Source organism: Argopecten irradians, chromosome 3 (genome assembly GCF_041381155.1).
Source record: "Argopecten irradians isolate NY chromosome 3, Ai_NY, whole genome shotgun sequence".
Taxonomy (NCBI): domain Eukaryota; kingdom Metazoa; phylum Mollusca; class Bivalvia; order Pectinida; family Pectinidae; genus Argopecten; species Argopecten irradians.
In genome coordinates this window covers 22,196,015-22,222,737 of record NC_091136.1, presented here as the reverse complement: position 1 = coordinate 22,222,737, position 26,723 = coordinate 22,196,015, and the positions used below count along the sequence as shown (strand labels likewise).

Sequence of the window (26,723 nt, the reverse complement as noted above, 5' to 3'; positions counted from 1 at the left end):
GAAAATTGATAAATTTACAATAAATCAGAAAAAATGTAATTAAATTAAAGCAGACTTACAGATCATGATGACTGCAGTCATTAGGTCCTCTATATCTATAATTGGTTTGTTCATGCCTCGTAGCTCGGCCAGTTTCTCAGCGTTCATGCTCTGTACGACTTTCTTTGTATCAGCCACGATGGCGATGGCCTTGTACACAGCTCGTTCGTGTGCCACTTGATACTCAGGAAGCAGCTACAAATACATAAATAATGTTCTATAAACACATCAAAATACATTTCTATAAAATTTGAATCATTTCTTAACCAAGGTTATGCAATAAAAATTTCCATGTATATGTAGTGGCTTCTGAATTTCTGTTAAATTTATCGGCAGAGTTTTGGCTTTCAAAGTATTTAAAGTTTGACTACCACATTAGAATGCAAAAGTCTGGAGCTCAGGCATGACAGCAAGAAGGTAGCAGGATACAGTGGCTCAGACAATATAACAAGTTTGAGGAGATTTAATAGTTCTGACAATATAAACACTATAGGTAATGACTGCTGACCTTCTTGAGTTTAGAGATTTTGTCGAGTTGGGCCTTGACCACTTTGATCTGCTGCTCAGTGATCGCCGTATCTTGTCCAATCTGGGACAGAATCTTGATGGTGCCCTATAAATAAAGCAATAATAAACACCAGGAATTCATTTGTCACTTTTGGATTTAGAAGATATCATGTTATCTATAAAGTTCTGCACTTTTCACCTGATGTCTGACATGTATAATATAAAAAGTACTGGTTGTCAGGATTTTAATTATATATATAGTGCAATAATTGGCTTGTAAATATTAGCTACTAAATAAACCAAATCTAATCATTACGAAATATTCTGATTCAATTTCTAAAGCATTAATATACATTTCAATGACTACAATTTAACTACTAAGCATGTAATTTATAAAGAAATTCCTGCATTTACTGAAGTAGTTTTCCTGTAATATCCCAAAGGAAAATTGTAAAAGACTCAAAACTTTACACATTATACAAACAATGATGCTGTGTATCAATTTGCTATTAATAAAAAGAAACTGAATAATCAGTATAATACATAAAAATCCATAAGATATTAAATTTTGATAGCCCATTACACCTGTAGTCTTACTTACAGCTTTCCTCTCCTCTAGGACTATCATTTCATGCTCCTGCTGTTTGCGAAGTTTCATGGCGACCTCATTTTCACGTCGTATTTGGTTAAGTGAGCTGGTGACGGCCTCATGGACTTCGTTTACTTCCTTGTGTTTGGTACTTGCCAGTGAAATATACCTGTCATGGTGGAAACACAAATAATTACATGTAATTGACTACTGTGTTAGCCCATCTATAATATTTTCTTTGTGGTCTATGACTTATATACAACCTGTTCATTTATGACCAATTTTTCATGAAAGATTTACTTAATTGTTTACTAAAGGAAAAAATTCTCAAATTCACAACAATCTAGAAAACATTTCATAATAGTAAATTTCATAGTGTACAAAAGATTTGCATAAATAGAATAATGATAATCTTTATCGAATAACTTGAATCTTAATATCAATGTGTTTCAATTTCTGTGTATGACCTAACCCACTGTATACAATCACAACTTATATACAGTTTTATTGCAATGTTTTCTTAGAATAGCCTACCAATGATCATTGTTTATGCATATGAAATGAAGTTTTACCTCTCGACAAACTTTTCGTAGGTGGTGTTGGTGATGTGGCGGTACTCGCCGGAATCTTTCTCTTGCCCGTCCTGCTGACGTAGTACCAGGTGCATGGAGGCTAACATATGGGCGATGTTTTCTCTCTGTACATCTGTCATCCACGTCACATCTGGAAAAGGTTTTCACTAAATATCAGTAATAATCAGGCATGATATACTACATGTATAAACTGTTAAATATGTTGGAAACTTTCACAGCAATACAAATCATAATAATCAGCATTCATTTTGAAGATCCAAATAAGAAAATAAACAAAACAAAATGCTGATCCCGAAGGTTTTGAACTCTGACCTTTGAGGTGGTAGAGCGCGTGGTCCACCAGCTGCAGTTTGGACCAATGAGGAAGCCAGATGAAGTTGACATTTTTGGTAAAGGCTGGATACTCGCGACACCTTCGCTGGAACATTTTACCACTGTCACTGGAGATCAGGCAGATACGGAAGTTGTTTCTCACAGTTCTGTAAAGTCAAGTCACTATATTGTTACCATAAAAACATGGAATACATGTCTTAATATTTGTAAACTTCACATATTTCGTCCAATATTGATAAAATGGGTCACTGGGGCAACTAAAAAACTAACATCTCTGTAATAAGGTAAAATTCTTATGCTTTCATAATATGTTCCAATACTGATTAACTAGGTCACTGTGACTTACTTTATATCTTGTGTCTTAATACGGATTAACTAGGTCACTGTGACTTACTGTAAGAAGAAGTTCCAGGCCGTATCCCGTGTATATGTGAGTCCAGCCTGTGTGACCTCTGTCCTGATAGAGTTGATGATAGTTGTCTGCTCCTCATATGTAAACAGATGACTGATGGAACCGCCGATGATAAACTCGATGAGGTAGACGAGGAAATCTTCCTCTAGTAATTCCTCCTCGTGTAGGAGTAACAGTATCTTCTCTCCCTGTATAATGTTGGAAATATTACCATACAGTTGGTTTTCTTCCTCCTTCTGCCCAATATAATGGAAGCTACAGTATCATCGCTTATATCACATCAGTACTCATCAGTAATCAGTATTATCTATTCCCTTGTTTAATTATAAGTAAATGTGACAATCTATATATCAAACAATTTTAAATTTTACCTAAAATTCACAAATAGTTAAGTCTAGAAAGTATGATGAAAATTTTTAAATCAAATTTGATTTTTCAATTTCACCTATAAACATGTATAAAAAAAATAAAGAACATTTTCAATAAATGAAAATTAACAGTTAATGGCAATTATTTGACAATTAAAAATAAATATTTTAAGTGTTTTATTTTTCATGAAATTTCTTTTACAGTCTTAATCTTTTGAAAAGTGAAAACAGAAAAGTGAATATGTATTTCTGTTTGCAGTGTATTACATGGCTGAAATGACTCGAAAACTTAAATGTGTCATCTACATCAATAAACTGTCAGCAACAATGAATAACAACATCAGCAACAAAACTTTCCAACATAATAAAAAAACAATTAAACAAATAGATGGGGTGGAGGGAGGTCTCAAAATATCTATGTACTTCATAAGGTTTGAATTTGTGTGTTAGCTAGGACTGAGATGTACACAGTATCTAACTACAAAAGGATTCTTGTAGTCACTTATGTGACATGATCATGCATGTTTAACTTTTATCCTAACATTGAGCATTATATTGGGTAAGAAGTTTGTCCCCCCCAAATGCCGATGAGCGCTCTGTAGCTGAGAAAAGCGAACAGATTTGGGCTAAAAATAGGCGTGACAAAACTGTAGATACTGAAGTGAGCATACAGGACTGAACTGATAGATGATGTGGGGATGTGTGTAATGTGGAGACGTAGAGTGAGAACGTTGATCATGCCATGATACAATGATACAAACACCAAATTACCTCACAGTAAATACTTTATAAGATGGTATCAAAAGAAAACAATAAAGGAATCAAAAACTTCTTTAACCAATCTTCAAAATGTTGTCATTTTTATATAATCTTGATAGAATTATAGTAAAATTGTGTGTCATTCAAGTATAAAGATTTTAAAATTATATGTGGCATGGTTTAATTGTTTTGATGTGGTACATATAACTTTATTGAAAATGAAATGTTTCAAGTAAAATTCTCCGAGACGATAGATGATAGCACATTTCACTGACTGAAATTCAGGAAATTCTTAATTTTCCTATCCTAATAAATTGAACAGCAAAAACTTCAGCAAAAAATAAATAGTCACCTATCACTAGCACACACACGTACAGACTGATATGTTTTGTCTTATGTAATTGCAGGAAAACAGAAATGTATTGGTGCTTTTTGACCCCCACTGTTGTACTGAGTCTAGAACTAGAACTATAGACTTGAGATCCATCATTTTCAGGGCCTTGGTAGGACCCCTCCCAATGGTACCAACACAAAAACATCATCATAAAGATTACAATATAATTATAATGATCTGCTACTTTTAATTGTTTTTAAATGAATGGTATTATGAACTAGAAACACTGCAAATATTGCTATAGAAACAGTGACAAGTACTTCAACAACACTGTGCTGTAGTAGCTTCCTCAAATACAACACGGACAAAATGTTTAGTTCAGTTTAGATCATGTAACAAATATCTAAGATATTTTTGAATAAGTCATACTGTTATAGTTGTTTGTTTTAGAACAATTAGAATTACTTGTATTGTGAGCTACATGTTACGATTCTACAACAACATTATTTACTCGAGTCTCATCACACAACATCAGGGATCAGTGTTAATATCATACTGTAAGGATAAGACACACTACAGTACTACTGTATTACCTAGCCACAGGTTTATATGATAGGTAATATTTCCCTAAAACTTCTCCAAGATATATAACAATGGTAGTTGTGTGAAGTTTGGTTCCCCGAGGAATGAACCTTCTCAAGCACTAGTACTGGTCAGCGTTTTATTAATGGTCGACTCAGACCTGACTTTACTTTGCCTTTAACCAGCTTCAAACAAGATTCCTTCCCTTGTGTGACATTGGTCCAAAAGTAGTATTAGCCATTTATCTAGTTTCCTTGGAACTTATACATGTCATAGATACCATATGGTCGAATGATAGATCAAAATCCCTAAAAATATGCTAGAATGCTGTGAAACCTTTGACATTATATTCAAATGCACCAATATAAAATTACAAGAACAACTAGATATAATGTAGGGGTATTGATCAAAGAGGATGAAACAGGTACTATAATGTTAAATATTGGTTAGGGTGATGTCCCTGTGTGTGTAAGGGTGACGTCCCTTTGTGTGTGTTAGCGTGACGTCCCTTTGTGTGTGTTAGGGTGACGTCCCTGTGTGTGTTTGGGTGACATCCCTGTGTGTGTTAGGGTGACGTCCCTGTGTATGTTAGGGTGACGTCCCTTTGTGTGTGTTAGGGTGGCGTCCCTTTGTGTGTGTGTTTTTGGGTGACGTCCCTGTGTGTGTTAGGGTGACGTCCCTGTGTATGTTAGGGTGACGTCCCTTTGTGTGTGTTAGGGTGACGTCCCTTGTGTGTGTTAGGGTGACGTCCCTGTGTGTGTTAGGGTGACGTCCCTGTGTGTGTTAGGGTGATGTCCCTGTGTGTGTTAGGGTGACGTCCCTGTGTGTGTTAGGGTGACGTCCCTGTGTGTGTTAGGGTGACGTCCCTGTGTGTGTTAGGGTGACGTCTCTGTGTGTGTTAGGGTGACGTCCCTGTGTGTGTTAGGGTGACGTCCTGTGTGTGTAGGGTGAGTCCCTGTGTGTGTTAGGGTGACGTCCTGTGTGTGTTAGGGTGACGTCCCTGTGTGTGTTAGGGTGAGTCCCTGTGTGTGTGTGTTTAGGGTGACGTCCTTGTGTGTTAGGGTGACCCTGTGTGTGAGTTAGGGTGTGACGTCCCTGTGTGTGTTAGGGTGAGTCCCTGTGTGTGTTAGGGTGATGTCCCTGTGTGTGTTAGGGTGACGTCCCTGTGTGTGTTAGGGTGACGTCCCTGTGTGTGTTAGGGTGACTCCCTGTGTGTGTTAGGGTGACTCCCTGTGTGTGTTAGGGTGACGTCCCTGTGTGTGTTAGGGTGACGTCCCTGTGTGTGTTAGGGTGACGTCCCTGTGTGTGTGTTGGGTGACTCCCTGTGTGTGTTAGGGTGACGTCCCTTTGTGTGTGTTAGGGTGACGTCCCTTTGTGTGTGTTAGGGTGACGTCCCTGTGTGTGTTAGGGTGACGTCCCTTTGTGTGTGTTAGGGTGACGTCCCTGTGTGTGTTAGGGTGACGTCCCTGTGTGTGTTAGGGTGACGTCCCTGTGTGTGTTAGGGTGATGTCCCTGTGTGTGTTAGGGTGACGTCCCTTTGTGTGTGTTAGGGTGACGTCCCTTTGTGTGTGTTAGGGTGACGTCCCTGTGTGTGTTTAGGGTGACGTCCGTGTGTGTTAGGGTGACGTCCCTGTGTGTGTTAGGGTGACGTCCTGTTGTGTAGGGTGACTCCCTGTGTGTGTGAGCCCTGTGTGTGTTAGGGTGAGTCCCTGTGTGTGTTAGGTGAGTCCCTGTGTGTGTTAGGTGACTCCCTTTGTGTGTTAGGGTGACGTCCTGTGTGTGTTAGGGTGACGTCCTGTGTGTGTAGGGTGACGTCCCTGTGTGTGTTAGGGTGAGTCCCTGTGTGTGTTAGGGTGACGTCCCTGTGTGTGTTAGGGTGATGTCCCTGTGTGTGTTAGGGTGACGTCCCTGTGTGTGTAAGGGTGACGTCCCTTTGTGTGTGTTAGCGTGACGTCCCTGTGTGTGTTTGGGTGACATCCCTGTGTATGTTAGGGTGACGTCCCTGTGTGTGTTAGGGTGACGTCCCTTTGTGTGTGTTAGGGTGACATCCCTGTGTGTGTTAGGGTGACGTCCCTGTGTGTGTTAGGGTGATGTCCCTGTGTGTGTTAGGGTGACGTCCCTTTGTGTGTGTTAGGGTGACGTCCCTTTGTGTGTTAGGGTGATGTCCCTGTGTGTGTTAGGGTGACGTCCCTTTGTGTGTGTTAGGGTGACATCCCTGTGTGTGTTAGGGTGACGTCCCTGTGTGTGTTAGGGTGACGTCCCTTTGTGTGTGCTAGTCAGGTCAACAGATTATAAACACAAGGTAAAATTGATCTTTACATACAGGACTGGAGCTGTTCACCTAGTAATAACACATCATACAAACTAATTAGAGCTGTCTATAATGTACAGTGGTCTTATAATACTCTGCTCTCAACTGATAGTACTCTTACAATATAACGTTAAGGAATCAATGAATGTTAGTTACACTATCAATGGTTATTTGTAAATATATCCATCTTATATCTATAAATAACAAAGGATTGTCATGAATATGAAGCACAGCGAACTGAAATTTGACATGCAAGGTTGAATGGTTAACTATAGGATATGCACAGAAAGAAATATAATAAACATAGAAGAACATGGAGATTGATTATACGCGAGTCTAGTTTTTCATAAATCTTACAAGTTTCCATCATTACAAGTAATCTCTAGATTAATCCATCTGTCATAATACTTTACTTTTAACCTTTGACCTAATGCATACTTTATTCTATAACCTTTGACCTAATGTATACTGACCTTTGACCCTGCTCGGGTATAGCCTTGTACGAGGTCGGCCTTGAATTGATCCATTTTGTACTCAGAAGTGGCCCCCATCGAAGATGGGTTGATTTGGTGAACTGTGTAGCCACACAGGTGGGCTGCCAGCTTTACAATCACGGTACACCGTCCTGGGCAACCCTCGGCATTCAGCACCAAATGGGCGCTCTCATGGGGTGAGGCGATGGTACGCGCAATACGACATACCTGCTCAACAACCGACTGTGGGAACAAAAACAAAATCTGAGCTTACTAAAACGTCTACATTGAACAATAATTTTACAGCCAATAGATATATGTCTTAACAGTTATTATCGCCCAGAGATTCTAAAATAGGTCATTACAATGTCTCATTAGTTTATAACAGAACCAGTGTACATCCTATAAACTACTGTATCCATGTAAAACAGACCTTGTACAGGGCCAACTTGATGCGAGGGTGTATTTTGTTGTACTCTTCGACCCCTCGTTCCATCAGAGCCTTTGCCTCGGTATCAATATACACCGGTTTGTAGAGGTCTGTGCGTGCGTCTTCCTCAGACACCTGGGAGCTGTGACGCATGTCAATCATTCCAGCGGTGACCACACCACTGTCCTGCTCGATTAGGTTACTAAATAATGGACGCCGAGTCTTCACCAGAAGTTGGATCTGTGAGGAAATAAGACAAGATATGAAAAAATCAAATATTGAATCTTTATTGATGTATTTCGTTTCTGATTTATGGAAATAATCAAGTGCCTAACATATCTAAGATAATAACTTCTTAATAAAATTGTTTAATCCTTCAATTTTCATCCAAAGTAACACTAACCCTGAATATTGGTAAGTATAAGTTTTTATTTATATCTTTAATGAAAAATGAACTGGATAACAAATTCTTAACACAAGGAGAAATATAGTACATAAGAACTTACATATTCGTCAGCTGTGAACTCTTTCTTCACGGCGGTAGAGAATGCTTGTTTGAACCTTCGGAAGTCAACATCTAACACCATGCGATGGCCATACACCCAGAAGGTCTCATGTTGCCATAGCAACAAAACATTCTTCTTAGAGCAGCCAGGTTGTAGGGATAGACAGAGGTTCCTGGAGCACAGAAATAGAGAACAAAGTTAACTAGGAACAAAATATAATTATGTGATTCTCTCTATTGATCACTAAACATCTATAAATAATGTAAGTTCACTCAAAATCACTCATTCAATAACTATTTCAGAAATATAAGGGATCATAATACCAGGTACTTGTATTCTTATCTGCCCACTAATAAAGATTTATTGTCTAGCAGGGTTACAGTTATTATTATCATCTATGATTATGATTCTTTACTTTCCCAAGTCAACTTATTGGAAAGCAAGGTAAAATTTTCCACAATTGAGTTAACATGTTGAAACAGAACAACTTACTTAAAGATGGTGGACAAGTCCCGGACTGTGAAGATGTAGTGACATCTTTGAGCAGTTGGAAGGAACATAGAGCGCAGTCTATCCTGGAGGTCAACATTGACTTGTACGATCAGCGACAACAGTCTACGCATGGCATCTTCTTCCTCCTTCTGTGTATTCTGGGCCTGGGTTAATAGTGAAAGGTCAATGTACAAGGTCACCAGAGCAAAGGTCAATACAATAATGAATTGGGTCAAGAACAAAAGGCTCAGTAATGTAGTCTAATTAGAGTACAGCAATACTAATGAAACAGGGAAATCAGGGCAAAGGTTCTTCAAAAACAAAGTTCAATTCAACAGGGTCACCATGCAAAACCAATGCCAAAGGAATCACCCTGAATTTCATTATTCTTCAAAAAAACCCAAGATATTCCCACCATAGATCAGTTAGGTATTGACTACACACCTTTTCGTCATGGCCATGATGTCCTCCTGCCAAGTTAGCTGAACTAGACGTTTCCGGTGTGATAAAATGTGTGTGGAGGAGAGTGGAGAAAATTGTCTGGAGGTCTGAGCTGGTTGGGTAGGGACAACCAAACACAGCGAAGTGTCGTAGGAAGCGCTGACTGATGGCTGGTACATTGGCCGTCGTACAAGGATTAATAGTACTGACATAGGTCACATTCTTCACATAGCGCCAGGCATGGGTGTCCTGGTTATAGAATCCTCCATCATCTATGTGTTCTCTGACTAGCTCTATAGCCGTCTGGTGGCCATACTTATCAACCTGTCAATATATAGTATGGAAGATTGATGTTACAGTCAAACGTTACTGACCAGAAGTCTGTGGGACCTAAACTTGGAGTTATCTGACTCCTTTATTTAAGTGTAGTTTGTTCAGGACCAAAACATCAATTTGTATCGTAAGTTAATGAGTATAACAAAATTAAGCGTGAATCATTTTCTAACAAACATCACACTACGACACATTACCTGTGACAAGTTGATATCATCCACCAGACAGAGAAGTCGTTTGTTGCCCTTGGGGACGTAGGTTCGGCCATGTTTCCACTCAAGTCGCCCATCCAAACGGTCATACAACAGTCGGGCATTAGTAAACCTGAAAATCAGATGTTGTAACTATATTGATACACAATTTTGTTTAAACAATAAGTAATATTTTACTATACTTTTTACAAACTGAGTGTTTTTCATTAAAAAGAATAAGAAGGATGTGTGGAGTGCCACTATGTCACCTCGCCACCCAAACACAAACCCTGAATACTTTACCTGTTGGCCTGTACAGTAAGGGAGAGAACCTCAGCCACCTCGCCTGAACACACTGTTCGGATCCTTTCGTTGATGATAGCAGTTTTCCCACAGCCATTCTCCCCGACCAGGACCACAGGTTTACCGTAGTCTGACAAGGTCCCTAACAGGTACATGAGTTGCTGAAACACAGACATCAAACATTGTTAATTCATTGGTGAAGATAATATCAAATTACTAGGGATCTTCAAAATCAAACTGTGAATATAAATTCTGAATCTCCTCAACAAAAATCTTCTTCCTAATGGAGGAAATGTTTAGCATTGATGTTTGGAAGGATCAATGAGCTAACAGATAAAAGAATTTGCATTTATAAAAGATATAGGTGATCATGTAAGAATCCAGGCCTATTAGTCAATACAAATTGACTTTTCGGGTTTAGGTAATGACTATTGGTACTAGTATATGGTCTGATGCATTGATTCAAAGCATATGCCTTGTATACATATATGCTAATATAGCAAATAATAAAAATTGACATAGTTACATGCTAATATAGCATAAACTAAAATAAGTATGCATACTATTATAATGAATTCAAATAAGAAACTCAGATAGAAAATGATTAGACATCACAATAAAAATACAATACTGGTCTATGATAGTGATATACAGTACTGGACAAGATTTCGTTTAAAGGTTTGATAGCTTTGAATTTTCTTCATGCCATTTGGTAAATGATTCCAATCAGTGATGCTGTTTACAAGAAATTGCTTTGAATAAAATACAGTTCTGTGTTTAGGCACTTTAAAATTATTTTGACATGAGAATCTTGTATTTCTATTATGAGTCTCTCGTACAAGAGACACTGGACTAATACGTCATAGTAAGCCTAATCTTTGTCTTACTTTAGATAAAATAGCTGTGACATGATTAACCCATGTAAGACAATCATCTATGTGAACACCAAGTAATTTCTCATTTCTTACTTGTTCTAATGGTTCACCACACAAAGATAAATTAAGGTTTACACAATATCTACGTTGCTTTCGTTTAGTGCAAATTTACATGCATTTAGGTTGGTTATTTTTGACATTCAACAACATTTTGTTTTCTGTACACCAGACACTAACATTATCTAAGTCTGATTGCAGAACTTCACGTATGCTATCCGGTGTCTTACCAACAGCAGATAAAGTAGAATCATCTACATACATGTCTGTAGCAGACGAAACGTGTAACGGCAGGTCATTAATAAACATGCACTTAACATCAGGGGACCTAAAATTGACCCTTGCGGTACACCGTGTGTTACTTTACACGCATTTGATAAATGACCACCAAGGGAGACAATTTGGCTTCTGTCCTCTAAGTAGGATTTGAAACACAGCATTGAATGCATTGTTTTCAATTTTACACATGCTCATCTTCTTATCAACCTTATCACAATATGTTCACATGGAAATCATCAGAAGACTTTTTATTACAACACAAACATTTATTCTCACATATGTACATGACAGAACACAGAATTCCATCCTACGTTTTCTTGGTTTCTGAGGTGTACATGTACGATTCATTTCTCTCGGTGTGCTACATTCAAATGAACTCTCAGAAGTTATGTGTATGTTTTATTGTTAGAATTGACCGTGAAAAGTATTCACAAATGCAATGTACATGTAAAAAAAACCGTCGAATGAAAAGTGAAAAGTTGTCACTATCTAGCCCTTAGTATACCGGTACAGGTAAATCCCCTTAGGTGCCTCATGATCAGTCGTCCCATGTTGTGAAACCATTGATGCCGGTACTAGTATATGGTCTGATGCATTGATTCAAAGCTATATGAACTGCTACATGACATGACTCTATTGGACCTACTATATCATTTGACCAAACTCTATTTTAGTTTGTAATTAACTGCTTACCTCTATGGGCACTGTATGTACGAAGGCCTCGGACGAGATCCCCGAGTGTGGATCTCCACTGTAGTTTGTCATACTGTCACACCAGCGTGTAAACTCATGACTTTCACTGTCTACATAGTAGTCAAATACCTAGAACGGGACACATATCACACGTTACAAAGCTCTCAATAAAACTGCTTAGACAGAGAACAATTTCTGAAAAAAATTTCATCAAATTATAGGTTCACTGGTTTGTGAGCAAAATTCATTTTCTCAAAAACTAGTAATTTTTTCCATAATAATCCGTGAAAAAAAATTTTGATAGTGAATAACTGAATGGCTGAAATAAATACAGTATCAGGGTGGTGGGATTCAAATTAATAAGGGAGATAACTCACTGTGCCCTCGGCAGGGTACTCTATGTACTGGTTAAACTCCTCCTTCCACCAATGACTGAAGCTTTCTCTGTGTTCTACTTCTAGTGTTCCAGCAAACGCCCAGATGATGGCGAAGTTAAAGTATCGCTCGTACTCAAGGTCACTGAGGTCAGGGTTGGAGTGGACGAGTGCCTGAAGTAAATTAGCATTAAAACATCATGTCAAATGAAGGAATAGTTTGTTGGGAAAAAATTGTAAAATAATGCCAATTTACAGCACATATTGTTTCCTTTTTTTAACTTGACATGTACAAATTTCCTTACTTTTATAAAAGCATTCCCACACACATATCTAGACAATAATTTAACAGTCCTCACCTCCAGTAGTGTACAGAAAGTGTTGATCATGTTTTCTATCGAGTGTGGTATCACCCGTTTGTACTGTGGTCCGGTACGTTTCACTCCACCAAGTATATGGGGCTGGCAGCACTCTGTCAGATAGTCGACAGTTTTCTGGATGTATACGTCACAGAAACCAGATAGAAGTTCTTTGTCAGCTTCTGGACGTCGTTCCAGCCACTGAACCAACAGGAGCTTCCAACCTACATCCAGATTGGACATATGGAGAATAGCAACATTGGCCAGTAGGGCGGGGCTCATGTGTCCCACGGTCTCCAGCTGTAGAAATAGTAGACAATATGATATAGACTATGGTGAATAGCAACATTGGCCAGTAGGGCGGGGCTCATGTGGCCCACGGTCTCCAGCTGTAGAAATAGACAATATAGACATATGGAGAATAGCAACATTGACCAGTAGGGCGGGGCTCATGTAGCCCACGGTCTCAAGCTGTAGAAATAGACAATATAATATAGACTATGGCAGATAGCAACATTGGCCTGTAGGGCGGGGCTTTTGTGGCCCACAATCTAAAGCCGTAGAAATAGACAATATAACATAGACTATGGAGAATAGCAACATTGACCAGTAGGGCGGGGCTCATGTGGCCCACGGTCTCCAGCCGTAGAAATAGACAATATAATATAGACATATGGAGAATAGCAACATTGACCAGTAGGGCGGGGCTCATGTAGTCCATGGTCTCAAGCTGTAGAAATAGACAATATAATATAGACTATGGCAGAATAGCAACATTGGCCAGTAGGGCGGGGCTCATGTGGCCCACGGTCTCCAGCTGTAGAAATAGACAATATAGACATATGGAGAATAGCAACATTGACCAGTAGGGCGGGGCTCATGTGGCCCACGGTCTCCAGCTGTAGAAATAGACAATATAATACATACTATGGAGAATAGCAACATTGACCAGTAGGGCGGGGCTCATGTGGCCCACGGTCTCCAGCTGTAGAAATAGTAGACAATATAAAACATTGATCAGAGCTACACAGCATGACGTAGTTCTATATGTGTTTCATATATTTGACCAGTGGAATATCTTTGTTCAGTAAATCAGAGCTGCATGCCATGATTTAGTTCAAACCTCTTTATCTCATGTGTCACACAGAACTGACAGTTAAAACTAGAGGCTGTATTTAATTCGAAACAATTCAGTTAAATTAGTTTCCACACCTATATAACAGGAATGTTTTCTGTCCACACACCACCTTATAGCCAAAAACAAAAAATGGCCAAGTGTTCCTACCTCCCAAAAGAAGCGTGTTGTGTCTGGAATAATCATCCTTTCATTGTTGCCAAGGACAACAGATCCATCATTATTGAGGAAAGCGGCAAGTAATTCCATCTGTCCGACATCAGCCTGAATATAAACACAGAAAATAATATTATCACTGACAAATCTCATCTGTCACCAAACAAATACAATGTTTGGGAGTCATCAGGTATTTAGTCACTTCATCTTGCCAAGTATTTGTTTCTTAAAAGACTCTTATTATGGATTGGTATTTAAATGTCCTCACGTTGGTATTCATTCAATAGGTACAGTGCATGGTAGATAAAACATTTCGTATCTCATTCAATAGTTACAGTGTATGGTAAATAAAACATTTCCTACCTCACCATCCAGTTGGACGATCTTCATCGTGGGTTTACTGTTGAAGTCGTAGTTCATACTTGGTGGCTGGATACAAAGCTTCCTGAGGAGGGAGGCAAATAGGCCATCCTTCCATTCTCTGTAACAGACAAAAAAAAAGATCATCAAAAGTTGTAATGGTGACACAGAACCTCCACCATAACTTCTGAGAGCAATATTTGGTTACCTCTAAGACAGCTCACTGTGGTGAATGTCATCCATTTATCTATAACTTTTGATTTAATGAACACGTACTTGGTTTTAGGGTCCCAGTATCCCATCAACTCTTCGGACTCCACCGCCTTGGTGAACAGTGTGTGAACGCTGATGGTTTTTCCTCGTTCACGCTCCGCCACAGCAAATGTCTTTATACACTCACTCTTACCACAGCCAGGGGGACCCACCACAAATACCTACATCAACAATGATGTTATCATCCTAACCAATCTTATCCCAATCTCGATACTAAATATCATTAAAAATTGTCATTGATTTTACTCAAGGTCTTAAGTTTAATATTTCTAATTTAAATTTATAAAAGAATTATAAAATGATAAGCTCATTAACTATCTCAAAATTTTTAGTACATTTATTATGATTGTATAATATGAAAAATGATTGCCAAAGTATTTGTTAGGTTTCTTTTCAGTAAAATATTATGATGCAGACAAAATCTATAATATCAACTCATCAGTGTAGACATTTTAAGGAAAATCACCAAGCACTTACCGCCTGGTGAGCTGCGTTGAGCTGAGATAGTTGAGCGACACGTGACTGGAAGGCAACCCCTGGTAACAGTCCAAGCTCACCAGTTGCCACGGCGATGGCATCATGCATGTCCTCAAGGACTTGGTTTGGGGCGTTTGGATCAGTGACAGGCTGGAATCGTTGGGCAGAATGAGCCATCGTCACAACTGGGGTGTTCAAGTTGATGGAGTCTGGTAACGGAATACAGTTTATATAAGCTCAGCTACATTTGAGTATAATCTTTGCTATATCTGGACTTTTTTTCTAATATCATTTTTATGTTTTAAAATTCTTCGCCATGATTACTTTCATGAATACAACACTTCTTCTGATATTCTAGTTTACACATATCACAATACTACATTGTATATTATTTCCATCAATATGCCCAAAATGAAAATACAAACAATCTATCAGCCAATAAAACATATTCTCCACATTTTGTAATTTTTGACAATACATTTAATGTTTTAATTTATGTATGGGATACCATTATAAACAATTGTACAAGTTCAATACTATAATATTTACAGCTAAGAGAATCTTTGATACTGAGTGCAGGCAATCTAATCTATAAAGTGATGTAACTAACGAGCACGGTGATATACTGTAATACATGCTGCTTTAAGTAAGATGGAGATATGTGTACATTTTCATGCATTTCTAGACTCATTTGTATATGATATATAAGATATCATTAGCAGCATGCTGAAATGAAGAGATCTTTACAGAAGGTGGAAGGAACAATTATGAACCATATCTGATGTTTAAATGACAAGCTCAGACTCTTGTACAATATGGCATATGGCCACTGCTCACCGGAACAAAATCTCATTAGGATATCAAAGCCCAAAATGTTCTGAAAAGTTTGAACAAACAAAAGTCTGGATCAACTTTCAAAATAGATCTGTTAATAGTTTGAAAAGACTTGCAAAAAAAAAATAGAAAACTGAAGTAAACAGAGGACAATAGAAATCTGAAATTTATCTTTTGTTACAAAATATCTTAATATATACAACGTTTAAAGAGATGAAAAGTGAAAGAGCGAACGCCCAGAGAGAACAAAACTTCTAAATTCTTACTACAACTCTCCATTCAGAAACTAGTGCAAGACATGGCGGTGCACGACAATAGATGTCATACTGTGACAAAAAATGTCCTATTACAGAAATATATAGCAACAGTTGCTACACGACATCAAAATTTGTAATATCTGTCAAAGAAAATTACTTCTGTTTGTAAAATAAAGAAGAAGTTAATACTAGCTGCCTCATGCAGAACAAAATGGGCTAAAACTTGATCTAGAAAATATCAATAAAGGGGAGATAACTCTACCACAACTAAATAAAACCTGTATAACTGTATAAAACATCACAAAAGGGGCCATAACTCTAGAAAACAATGTTTAATTAACTTGCATGTTGAGACCTAAATCAAACAGTGAGAGCAAGTTTCTAAATCAGCAGATGCCAGTACTACTGAAGATATCCCCAATATGTTTTTGGTGTGTATATCAGAAGGCTATGGGTGTCAGCCTAGTAACTAGCAGTTTGGGATAGCTGTATACACAGTGTAAGGTAAATCATGCAATGATATTGAATGTGCATTATCTATCCTGCTGTATCATAAACACCTAGATATCAAAAAAAAAAAAAAAAAAAAAAATCGTATTGTTTTGTAGCAAAACTTTCAAAATGCCTGTTCTAAATAAAAGTTATGAAAACAAAAAACCAGTCATTTAAAATGAATAATCATATTATTTCAATATAATCTAATACAATTTTGAACGATCAGAATAACAAATTTGAAGTTCTTTTTGTAAATGTCTCTTAGTTGGTAAGGATTTCTTAAGAACAATCTTTTTATACAATGTACTCTGGTATACAAGTTCTTCTATGTTTTATGTGTATAGGGTTTATATTCTTCTGGTTTTCACAATGCAGAAAATTAATTTTCTCAATCTCCATGACAATGTTATATTGATAATTTGCATTCAGTAAAGTAAGCACTAAGCAAGAGTTTTTACTTTTCTAAAAGTTCTTTGGTTATTTTTGCTTTGTGAAAACCAGGAGAATATCTGATCTAATATTGTGCATGTTTTAAAATAGAGTTGTTCTAACTATACAAATAATGGTGTTTATTAAATACATACTCAACAACTTAAACTCATAGGAACAAAACCCTAAAACATGAAAATGATATAAAAATGCATCAAATAATTTGATACAGCATCTGAAAAGATAAATTAATGTTATACAAGTGTAATCAATGAATCCGTCAATTGAAATACAGATTCCTTCTCTCATTGAGGATGTGACAACATCAGTAAGGGTGATATGTTCTGATATCTTTTGAACCCTGTTTATCTAGGATGACATTTTCAGCAAGTCATTTCTTCTTCTTAGTGTTACCACCATGCCATCAATACTGATGAGTTTTGGTTGTGGAGGTGGGACACACGGAAATAGCAAGTAATAAAGAAGCAAAGATCTAAGATACAAGATGTTACGAAAGCATGCTATTCACTTTTAACTTGGTATGTATAGAACTGGTTTTACAGATTCACCAGACCAAGATGACTTACTGAATGTTGTCACACCTCAGTGATCATGAGAGTCTTATCAGATATAAATCAACCATGCTACATCTGATATTGAAAACAAAACACATTTAAAGCTTATAATGATGCCTGTACATTCCTAGACCAAGAGGAGATAACTCACCAGATAAATGGTCGTCAGCAAGCAGTTTAGTTGTACAGTTCAAAATGATAATTACTAACAATAATTATTATTATCATCTTCTTAACAACTCAACCTATTAGTAGGGTATAAAAAGGGTTTCAAATTTGCTAGTATCGGGAGAAGGTATTTTGAGTAAAACAATGGGCACCTTAATGAGGTCCTAAACCAAAATGCTCGAATTAGAAGTGACAAAAACTAATCAAAACACTTTTAACTTTGTTGATATATCTATAAATCAATAAATCTGTAGTATGATTATAAAATATCAGAAATGTTAACCTGAAAAATAATTGTGTTTTTTTCTGATGACCATTAACTTTTGAACATTAGAACTGATAACACAGACCAGTCTAACTTCACTTCTTTTTCTCAGGTATCAATACTTTCATTCCTAACAATAAAAGCCTTGGACAGAGCTGAAGTTCAACATCACACCACCCATCATTATGGTATCTGTATATACACGTACCTTTAAGAGATCTCACAGAGTCCTGACTCTTCGCGGTCTTGGCCCGAGACGATGTGCCTTTACCAGAACTGTTCCGTGACTGTGGTGGTTTAGGTAACATGTCCTCTTCACCACCAAACACCATTGGCACTTCCACATTTGGCCACGTATCTACCACAAGAGTTCCAAATACACTAGCATCCCTTCCCTTCATTCGGGGCAGGAATGTGTCTCTGATTGCTAGGACCAGGGATTTTTCCTCAAGTAAAAGCTTCGACTCAGAAAACACCTCTTCAGCTGTAACAAAAAATATTCATAAGTTATAAATCTTTTTTAAACCTTGGCTCAGACTAAATCAATACAAATAATGTGACAGAAAAGGATATCAATTTTGGCAAAATGGCCTGAGCCCAGCTTGCAAAAGATCTTGTGATCTGGCTTTATTAACACTTTGACCAATCTCTTTGAACTCTAGCATTATTTATTCCTGGACCAGTTGTCTGCAGTTCTGGCATTCCCTTGACCAGACACCTAAGACCCTGTAGTCCATCCCTACAAGTGTTAATGGCCCCTTGTGTCTGATGGTTTCCCTCCAACACATCCTTACCTTTCTCTGCAGTTTCTTGGTCTAGTTTATCAACTTGATCTTCTTTTTCTGAAAACAGCAAACAAGTTTTAGTATCATATTTATATAAGCCTTGACTAAGATAATCAGTTTTATGACAACTTCTTTAATGAACAATGATAAACTAACTTAAGTATAAATACACAGGACCATTAGTATTTCTTCATTGCTATTGTACCCACCCTGCTCACTCGACTTCTCCATATACGCCCCAGCCTCAGATACAAGTCCCTTCAGGGTCTTCATGCTCCAGCCTCCACGACCATGGTTTACATCAGAACCTGGGACAAACACAAGGGAAGTTTAAATATATTGTAACCTGTAGTCTTCAACACTAATCTAAAGTAATGCATTTAGCATTTATGAGGTAAAGTGTATTTCTCAATGACAAACAATGATATTAATCGAGGCTAAAGGCCTGTCATCAAAACTGATTTATGGTATTTTGCAATAAAAGTTTTGATCTAATATATAACAAGTTTGCTATCCTTTATAAAATAAAACAACAAAACTTCATTACGATAAAAATCAAACACAGGGTTAAATATAGAATTATTTGTGAAAAAAACTCAAATGTATAACCAAACGGTTGACTTTAGTCATATAAAATACACACAAACACAATGAATCTACCTATAGTGTTACTTACCCAGGGTGATGTTTTCTGTGATGAATACATTGGTCCCCATCAACCTCCTACACAACTCGTACAGTGTCATCGTCTTCTTGGCCAGCACACGTGCTGATACAAAGCCTGAAATAGACAATGATTCACGATCTATAATTGATTCCATTGTTAGAATGATTTTAATTATACCTACATGGCTTTTAAAGGCAGATTTAGTTTTCAATCTTGTAATCTTTGTTAGCATATTTTCTGTTTTTCATATTGAATTATCAATTTTTACTTTCAATCACTGACCTTGGCTTGATAGCATGACCTCTAATGCGAGCTGAAGGTCAGGTTGGAGTACAGAGATAGTACGGAACTGGACCATGATGTAGTCTGGGATGGCTGCTGTTGATGAAGAATACAGCAACAACTTCTCAGGGTTTCCTGGCTGTACCTAATGAGAAACAAGTTATCAAACTCCTGTTAATAAAACTAAACAGTAGGGAGAAACAGGTCATTAAACTCTTGGGAATAAATGCTGCACATGAGGTAGGCATTTAAAAAATAATAATAATACAAGCAAGCCCTCTGAAAGAAAGAATTCTCATTTTCAAGGATATTTCCAGTTAATTCATGTTGCAAATTATACATAAAATATTACTGGAATTGAATTAATAAAAGAAACAGTTTGATCATGAGTACAATTTCTATCTAAAATGGATCTAATTTTTAAAAGAATCATCATATTTTAACAAGTAAGCTAAAAGAGTCCTTTTAGTTATTAGTAGAGGCTAAACCAATAACATACTTGTACAGCACTGTCAGTGAGAGCGAAGCACGCTCCAGCAGGATTTAATTGTATGTCGTCTGACTGGAGATGGACAGCCGCTTTGCCTGCTCGGAGAGCACCCATGACAGCTGAGATAAGCTGAGCGTAGACACTGAGGACAGCGGGGGTGAGATTACTGATGTTGTTGAAGCAGACCCAGCAACCTGTTGAAGCCATGCCTCGGAATATGTCATGTAACTGCATGTAGTCCATGTTGGAGGTACAGTTGAACTTGAACAGAGGATAGCCCAGGCATCGTGCAAGCTCGTGGACCAGCTCAAATTTACCACTATCCTGTAAATACAACAATATCAACACTTATTAGTTTTATTTATGGTATACAAATGTTTTCTTATTGGGTTAATTATCTCCCTTATTTTGAAGTTTTTATATTCCCTACCATGTGAACTTGAAGGACTTTGTTAGGGAGACTCACATATCAACATCCTCTCTGTCAGTGGCATGATTACTTCCCTTGTTATGAATTAATTATCTCCCCTTACTTACCATTGGCCCCACACACATAGCCCCCATGTGAGCCTTGACTGTCTGCGTAAGGGATACAAACACCCTCTCTGTCAGTGGCGTGATTACTTCCCTTGGACTAGAGCCAACATATTCGTATCCATAGTCGAACTGCGAGTCAAGTGTCTGTAAACCAAACATAAATCTATTTAGTCGTTTTTTTAGGGAAAGCAAACTTAAAAGTTATTGTGCAAGGTACTTAACAAGGAACACAAACCATAATAAACATACCATAAAAATGTTTGATCAAACTATCAAAATCCCTGATATGTAGTCTGACAGGTAAACTGGAATTTTTAATAAAAAATTAAGTGCTGTAAGTATGACTGATTTATCTGCCCTTGCATATTTGTAGATTATACAATAAGCTGTATGTTTACCTTGACATTGACTGCCCTGTTGTCTTTGCTGAAGTAAAAACGAAGATGTGACCGCCACTCAAACCCTGATAAAGCCGCTGTATCGTCGGCCTCAATCATCCTCTCTAGGAAGTCTCGAACATGTGCCAGAAGGGCGAGAAGGGAGGTCAGCTTCTGTATCTGACTCGGGAATAACATTAGTTTCATATCTGCTGTGTCTCCCTGTGGAGCCTCCTCTTTAGCTTCCTCTTTCTTGTTATATGTAGTGATGGGAGGAGCAGCCAGTATGTTCATGGTATCCACAGGCTCCAAGGTCTGGGGCTCCATAAGGGCTACATTTAAAATACAGGTTTTTGTGATTTTTACAAAAGTTCCATTTTAAATATTACCAATCAAAAGGCTCCTTTATGGCTAAATATCAGCCCCCAAATGTTTGATATCAGATATAGAATCAAGGGCACAAAGGGGACAGAGTTTCCATCATGTGTATAATAAGTTATGAGAATCTAGATATGATAAATACTGAATATATCTATAATAAATAAGTGTCATTTGGATGTAACACCTAATTAATAATCTAAGTTTCTATAATAATGATTAATAACATAATAATTGTAAAGGGGTCTCTAACGGTTGGATTTTAAAGATTTCAAACAGAGCCTTCATAGCAAACAACATGTTCAAAGTTCCTTAACTCTAATATTCAGATAATTTACCAGAATTAAACTTAGAGATAACAAGGTTGTTTAGGGAATTAGTACAGTATGATTCCGACCATACAGCCCATAATTAATGGTACATATTTACATGGCCTATAAATGGGGCCAGACGAATTAATGGTACATATATATACATGGCCTATAAAATCAAACACACATGTTAATAGTAAAACCATATATTCACCACAGAATTAAGATCACTTACACAATAAACCAATATGATATAGTACATGTATATAAATTATACAAATTACATTAACCTTGTGGCTGTGAACAAGATTTACATATAATGAATGAAATCATTGATAAAGGTATTTCATATTTTCTTCCTGATTATCACAATAAAATACATGTTAAAAAAAGAATTGCTGTATGTAAATTAGCATAGTTTGATTTTTTATTTAGAAATTCACCATAAAACGTATCAGATTTCTTTTTGTAGAAAATATGAATGTTCTACTCCTAGGTAGTATCTCTTACTTATAGCATATCCATCATTGGACATTGTAGAATTACTTAACATATTCATCTAATTCATGCTTATCTCACATAATAACCCAATGTAGTGATAACAAAGTGTCCGATGTGGTATCATGTCCATCAGGGATCTAACGTTATGGTTTGGACAGACGTTAAGGATAGCGACCACAAAACAACATGGGGAGACAATGCTGTTAGCCAATACCAAGCCACACTTACACGACTGTTCATCCCCTTTAGTGGACCCCTCCTCCTCCAGGATTGGGGTCCGGGCTGTTTCACCGCCACCGACATCTAATGTTGATCCCTTACGTGAGGCCCCGGCCATGGATGCAGCGTAACTACTGCGTGCTCCAGCCACTGACGCAGATTCAGATAATTCTTCTTTCTCTGCCTCCTTCATCGAGCGACCTTTAACATCAATGGTATCAATATCTGTTGAAGTATACTTTGGTAAAACACCAGGTAAATGTTTATATGTGTAGAAATATGATATCAGTTGTTTGGGCTATAGACAACAGCTAAATGCCCGTTATAGCTTAAAATCCTGCTAGTTTTGTCATACACTATTGACTTTTTCCATATGCAAATAGTAATTATAAATCTTAAAATATTTTCAATTATTTGACACCTTTATAAAATATAATTGAATAAACTAAAATTGATGTATGACTTACCTGGTTCGCTGACCTCGTTACGACCTTTATTCTCGCGTTCTCCCTCCAGCCCCTTCAGTAGGACGGTGGTAGCTTGGATACTCTGGTTCACCTTCTGTAAGGCACTCTGTAGGCTATCCTTAGTGCCACCCTCTAACTCCTTCAGGGCCGACTCGATCTTCTCCGTCATTTGGACTCGGGTGGCTAGGTATACAATTTCTGTCACATGATCCAGAGTCCATGATTTCTGCTGGTCCCCTCTATCATTCTCCGTCAGGAGCTGGTCAGCGACCGACGATGCGCGACTCATCGGTTCCTTGGTGTCACGCTTGGCTGCTCGACTACTTGTTCTACTGCCAACTTCTTTCTTTTCTATAAACATCACATAGAATCGATGTAACATCAATTTATTTTTATACTTTCTAAGAATTATTTTTCATCATTGATTAATAATTATTAGACTTTGAATTGTTAAACTTGAATTGTGTTTAGTTTGATTAATCATAATATCAATATTTGAAACAATACAAATATCTCGTGAAATATTCTGACATAATTATAAGGTACAGAAATAACATCTGTATTAGGATATATGGAATATACAAATCAAATGCAAACGTTAGCATTTATATCGTGGGATAATATATCTCAATGCTATAAATCACCAATTCAGTAGTACTGTTATACATTGTATATTTAACATTCTAGAAATTTCATAACCTGATCAATGTGTTGTAGTCAATAACAATCTAATGTTTACAATCCATTGAAAATTCATAGCATATCAACATGCATGCCTCTTGTATTAATTTTGTCTCACAAAAAGTTTTCATGCATTTTAATAGATCCAAAGTCAATAAACAGCAAGCGTATAGTTATTTTGAAACATGATCTACAAATACTTTATTGGCCAGTATTATTGACAAACGCTTTAGAAATAACCCTTGTATGATATGTTTTTATCTTAAGCTATCAGTGATATTGTAAAAATTATTTGTTCTGACAGAAATAGTTTGCTTACAATAACAGATTTGAGAGGGGAGATGATTCAGAGCTACTTGTAGAGCTTAGTCCTAAAAGTATAATATATTTGGTGTATATCTGTGCTTTGTGTAAGGTACATATAGTAACTGACAGAGGTGATCTTGTTAGTTAAGAGAACAAGATGGCTGAGGATGTTTGACGTTTATTGTGCATCCTCACCATTTCATGTTTTAAACATCACGATAAGATTTTTTTTTCTTGTGCCTTCAAGACAGATATGATTTCTAAATTTAGACAATTGAATTAATTAACAAATGGAGGAAATTATTCCTAAATAGAAGTGTTTATTTGGGATATGATGCTGTGTATACATTTACTGTAGGTTAAAACTTATGTAAACCTCAGTAACACCATGTCGTCACACACAGAAATGACAAATTTTATTTTCATGCAGAAATCAAAACCTCAAGCACTCACAGTGTAGAATATCTCATTCAGAATTCAGTTTGGACACTGAAACGTTTCCTCTATGAAAGCTGTTTTCCAATCATAATGTTTTAAATTCCTTTCTTTCCAACAGTGTTTTATTGGGTAACAGTTACGGTTTTAAGGGAATTTTAAACATAACATAGGAGCAGCAAGTAGTTATAATTATCAAGATCATTATTTATCACTTTTAGTAGTCCAAACTGAATTAAACATAATTATTCATCAAGAAAAAATCTACAGAAATATGAATATCTGAGTACAAGTTGAGATCATTTAGCAGAACTTCATTATCTTAAGACAGAGAAAATGAAGGCCAAACCATTTAACACAGAAGAAAGCGGATGTACATAAAATCTTCATCTATGTTAGATTATAAGTTACAATTTTTCGTGTGAAATACATAATGTTCATTGAAGCTCAGCAATATCATAACATGTCTTCAATCTTGGTTACGAATAAATAAAGAAAACACATGAACTTTTTAAAAATGATTTTTTTGGGTTTTTTTTTCTTGTAATGAAGTTCCACTGATATATACATATGTAGTAATAGAAAAAGTTTCACGATTAGACCACCCCATCTGAGCACAGAAACAGTCAAACTTTCTCTAATGACGATTAAACCTTGTACTGTCTGCATAATCCCGAATCTCTTTCTCAAGGATTCCCAGCCTAGAGTACAAAGACCTTACGTTACTATAATACAACACACGCAATAGCTATACAGTCTGGTACACTTGGCCAGGAAGTTGAATGAATGAATGAAACAAGTAAAGCTTATATCTTAAATTCTTGGTTTATTTTACATATTTTATAACAATGTAAAGATATATCTAGCTTTAAATTCATAACTTTGGTCATCAAACTAAAAACAGCCAGTGTCATTTTCTACTAGTCAAAATGTCATTTTTCTTGCTATATTGTAATGCTCTATATTCAAGCAATGAAATCAATTAACTAATACTTCAAAATAGAAAAGAGAAAAAAACTTTTTCCATTTCATTGTTATTATAGATATATGAAAGTTAGCAATTCGTGTATTAATCTGAAGAAAAAATGTTTGAATTTCAAACTAATGCTTCAGTGTCATAAGACACACATGATTTATATGCATTGTGCTAAACATATACTACAAATACATTTGAAAACCTGTAATAATTAAAATTGACAGTTATTGATTAAATAATCTCCCTATGTTACAACAATTGACCAAATTTGAACAAAACTGATCTGAAAGCTATGGATGTTATTAGCCATTTAATAAAATCTGTGTATAGAGACTGGTTACCATAGCATAAGAAAACTTGAATACACATTTACACATGGTTCCCAACATTAATATTATGCTGGTGAGTAAATCTGTAATAGCAGGAGTTGAGGTTATGGACATAAAGACAAACTGACATGCTGATTTCAATATACCCCCCTAACTTTGTTGTAGGGGTGGGGGTGGGAGGTAAAAAGAAGAGCCATAAGACCATTGCAACCCCTAAAGTTTCTATAAGCATTCATACTAATACAATGTGCAGTTGGATATCTACATGCATGTGTGAATATGAAATACAATGTACCAGCATTGAATGATCATTATGAAAAACAAAGTGAAACTAAGACGCTAAGATCCCAGTGCAGTGAGTTTGATCACAAGTTACAGTAACATACAAATGTATATGTAATGACTTTATTTACATATGATTTCCTTATAAGACAAAGCCTCAGTAACTACATATAGCCATGCAGTAAAGATACTTTACAAATGTGAGACAGATATCTTAGACTTCTGGCTGCAATGTCAATGGTAACAGAAAAATCTATTTATGGAAAAAATGTGCTGTAAATGATTACCTTTGCCCTTGCTCATTGAGCTGGAAGCACGTGCGGGGACCGCAACCTTACGAGATCCTGCACTCCTGATTGTCCTGGTGCGTGGCTTTGGTTTCTCCACACCCATTGCAGTGGCCATTTGGAACTGTAGAGCATTCTTTAGGCCCAGTATGAAGCTTGTGAGCCAAGTCTCAATCTGTCCTTCACAGGTGACCGGCTGTAACAGAACCAATATAGGCCTGATTGTTTTGTTTAAAGTTATATGTGCCGTAACTGGGCGAAGATTTTGACATGTTATTTTTTCTTCACTAATCTATTGAAAACCATAAAGTTTGATGAATAAAGCTGTGAAAATCATTCAAATGACTTCAGATGTG

At 36.9% G+C, this 26,723-nt stretch overlaps 1 protein-coding gene across 10 annotated transcripts in view; it reads right to left on the bottom strand.

Moving 5' to 3' along the window:
- LOC138317865 (uncharacterized) overlaps window positions 1–26,723 on the bottom strand; it is a 71,492-nt gene that overhangs the window by 23,469 nt on the left and 21,300 nt on the right. For 6 of the 10 annotated variants that reach the window (XM_069259817.1, XM_069259818.1, XM_069259822.1 and 3 more), the window contains 34 exons: window positions 26,368–26,563; window positions 25,147–25,194; window positions 23,072–23,422; window positions 22,614–22,805; window positions 21,217–21,527; window positions 20,819–20,962; window positions 20,291–20,605; window positions 19,792–19,936; window positions 19,519–19,623; window positions 19,052–19,150; window positions 18,852–18,899; window positions 18,266–18,541; window positions 17,205–17,234; window positions 15,035–15,243; window positions 14,561–14,718; window positions 14,288–14,405; window positions 13,919–14,032; window positions 12,634–12,933; window positions 12,278–12,448; window positions 11,901–12,029; window positions 9,997–10,157; window positions 9,700–9,826; window positions 9,173–9,493; window positions 8,729–8,892; window positions 8,237–8,408; window positions 7,734–7,970; window positions 7,301–7,543; window positions 6,840–6,857; window positions 2,456–2,661; window positions 2,041–2,207; window positions 1,708–1,858; window positions 1,148–1,304; window positions 548–652; window positions 60–234 (listed from right to left, as the gene is read on the bottom strand). In XM_069259817.1, the coding sequence (XP_069115918.1) occupies window positions 60–234; window positions 548–652; window positions 1,148–1,304; window positions 1,708–1,858; window positions 2,041–2,207; window positions 2,456–2,661; window positions 6,840–6,857; window positions 7,301–7,543; window positions 7,734–7,970; window positions 8,237–8,408; window positions 8,729–8,892; window positions 9,173–9,493; window positions 9,700–9,826; window positions 9,997–10,157; window positions 11,901–12,029; window positions 12,278–12,448; window positions 12,634–12,933; window positions 13,919–14,032; window positions 14,288–14,405; window positions 14,561–14,718; window positions 15,035–15,243; window positions 17,205–17,234; window positions 18,266–18,541; window positions 18,852–18,899; window positions 19,052–19,150; window positions 19,519–19,623; window positions 19,792–19,936; window positions 20,291–20,605; window positions 20,819–20,962; window positions 21,217–21,527; window positions 22,614–22,805; window positions 23,072–23,422; window positions 25,147–25,194; window positions 26,368–26,563 (5,863 nt within the window). The remainder of the gene's footprint in view (window positions 1–59; window positions 235–547; window positions 653–1,147; window positions 1,305–1,707; window positions 1,859–2,040; window positions 2,208–2,455; window positions 2,662–6,839; window positions 6,858–7,300; window positions 7,544–7,733; window positions 7,971–8,236; window positions 8,409–8,728; window positions 8,893–9,172; window positions 9,494–9,699; window positions 9,827–9,996; window positions 10,158–11,900; window positions 12,030–12,277; window positions 12,449–12,633; window positions 12,934–13,918; window positions 14,033–14,287; window positions 14,406–14,560; window positions 14,719–15,034; window positions 15,244–17,204; window positions 17,235–18,265; window positions 18,542–18,851; window positions 18,900–19,051; window positions 19,151–19,518; window positions 19,624–19,791; window positions 19,937–20,290; window positions 20,606–20,818; window positions 20,963–21,216; window positions 21,528–22,613; window positions 22,806–23,071; window positions 23,423–25,146; window positions 25,195–26,367; window positions 26,564–26,723) is intronic. The other 4 variants (XM_069259825.1, XM_069259820.1, XM_069259823.1 and 1 more) reach the window with 4 other exon arrangements.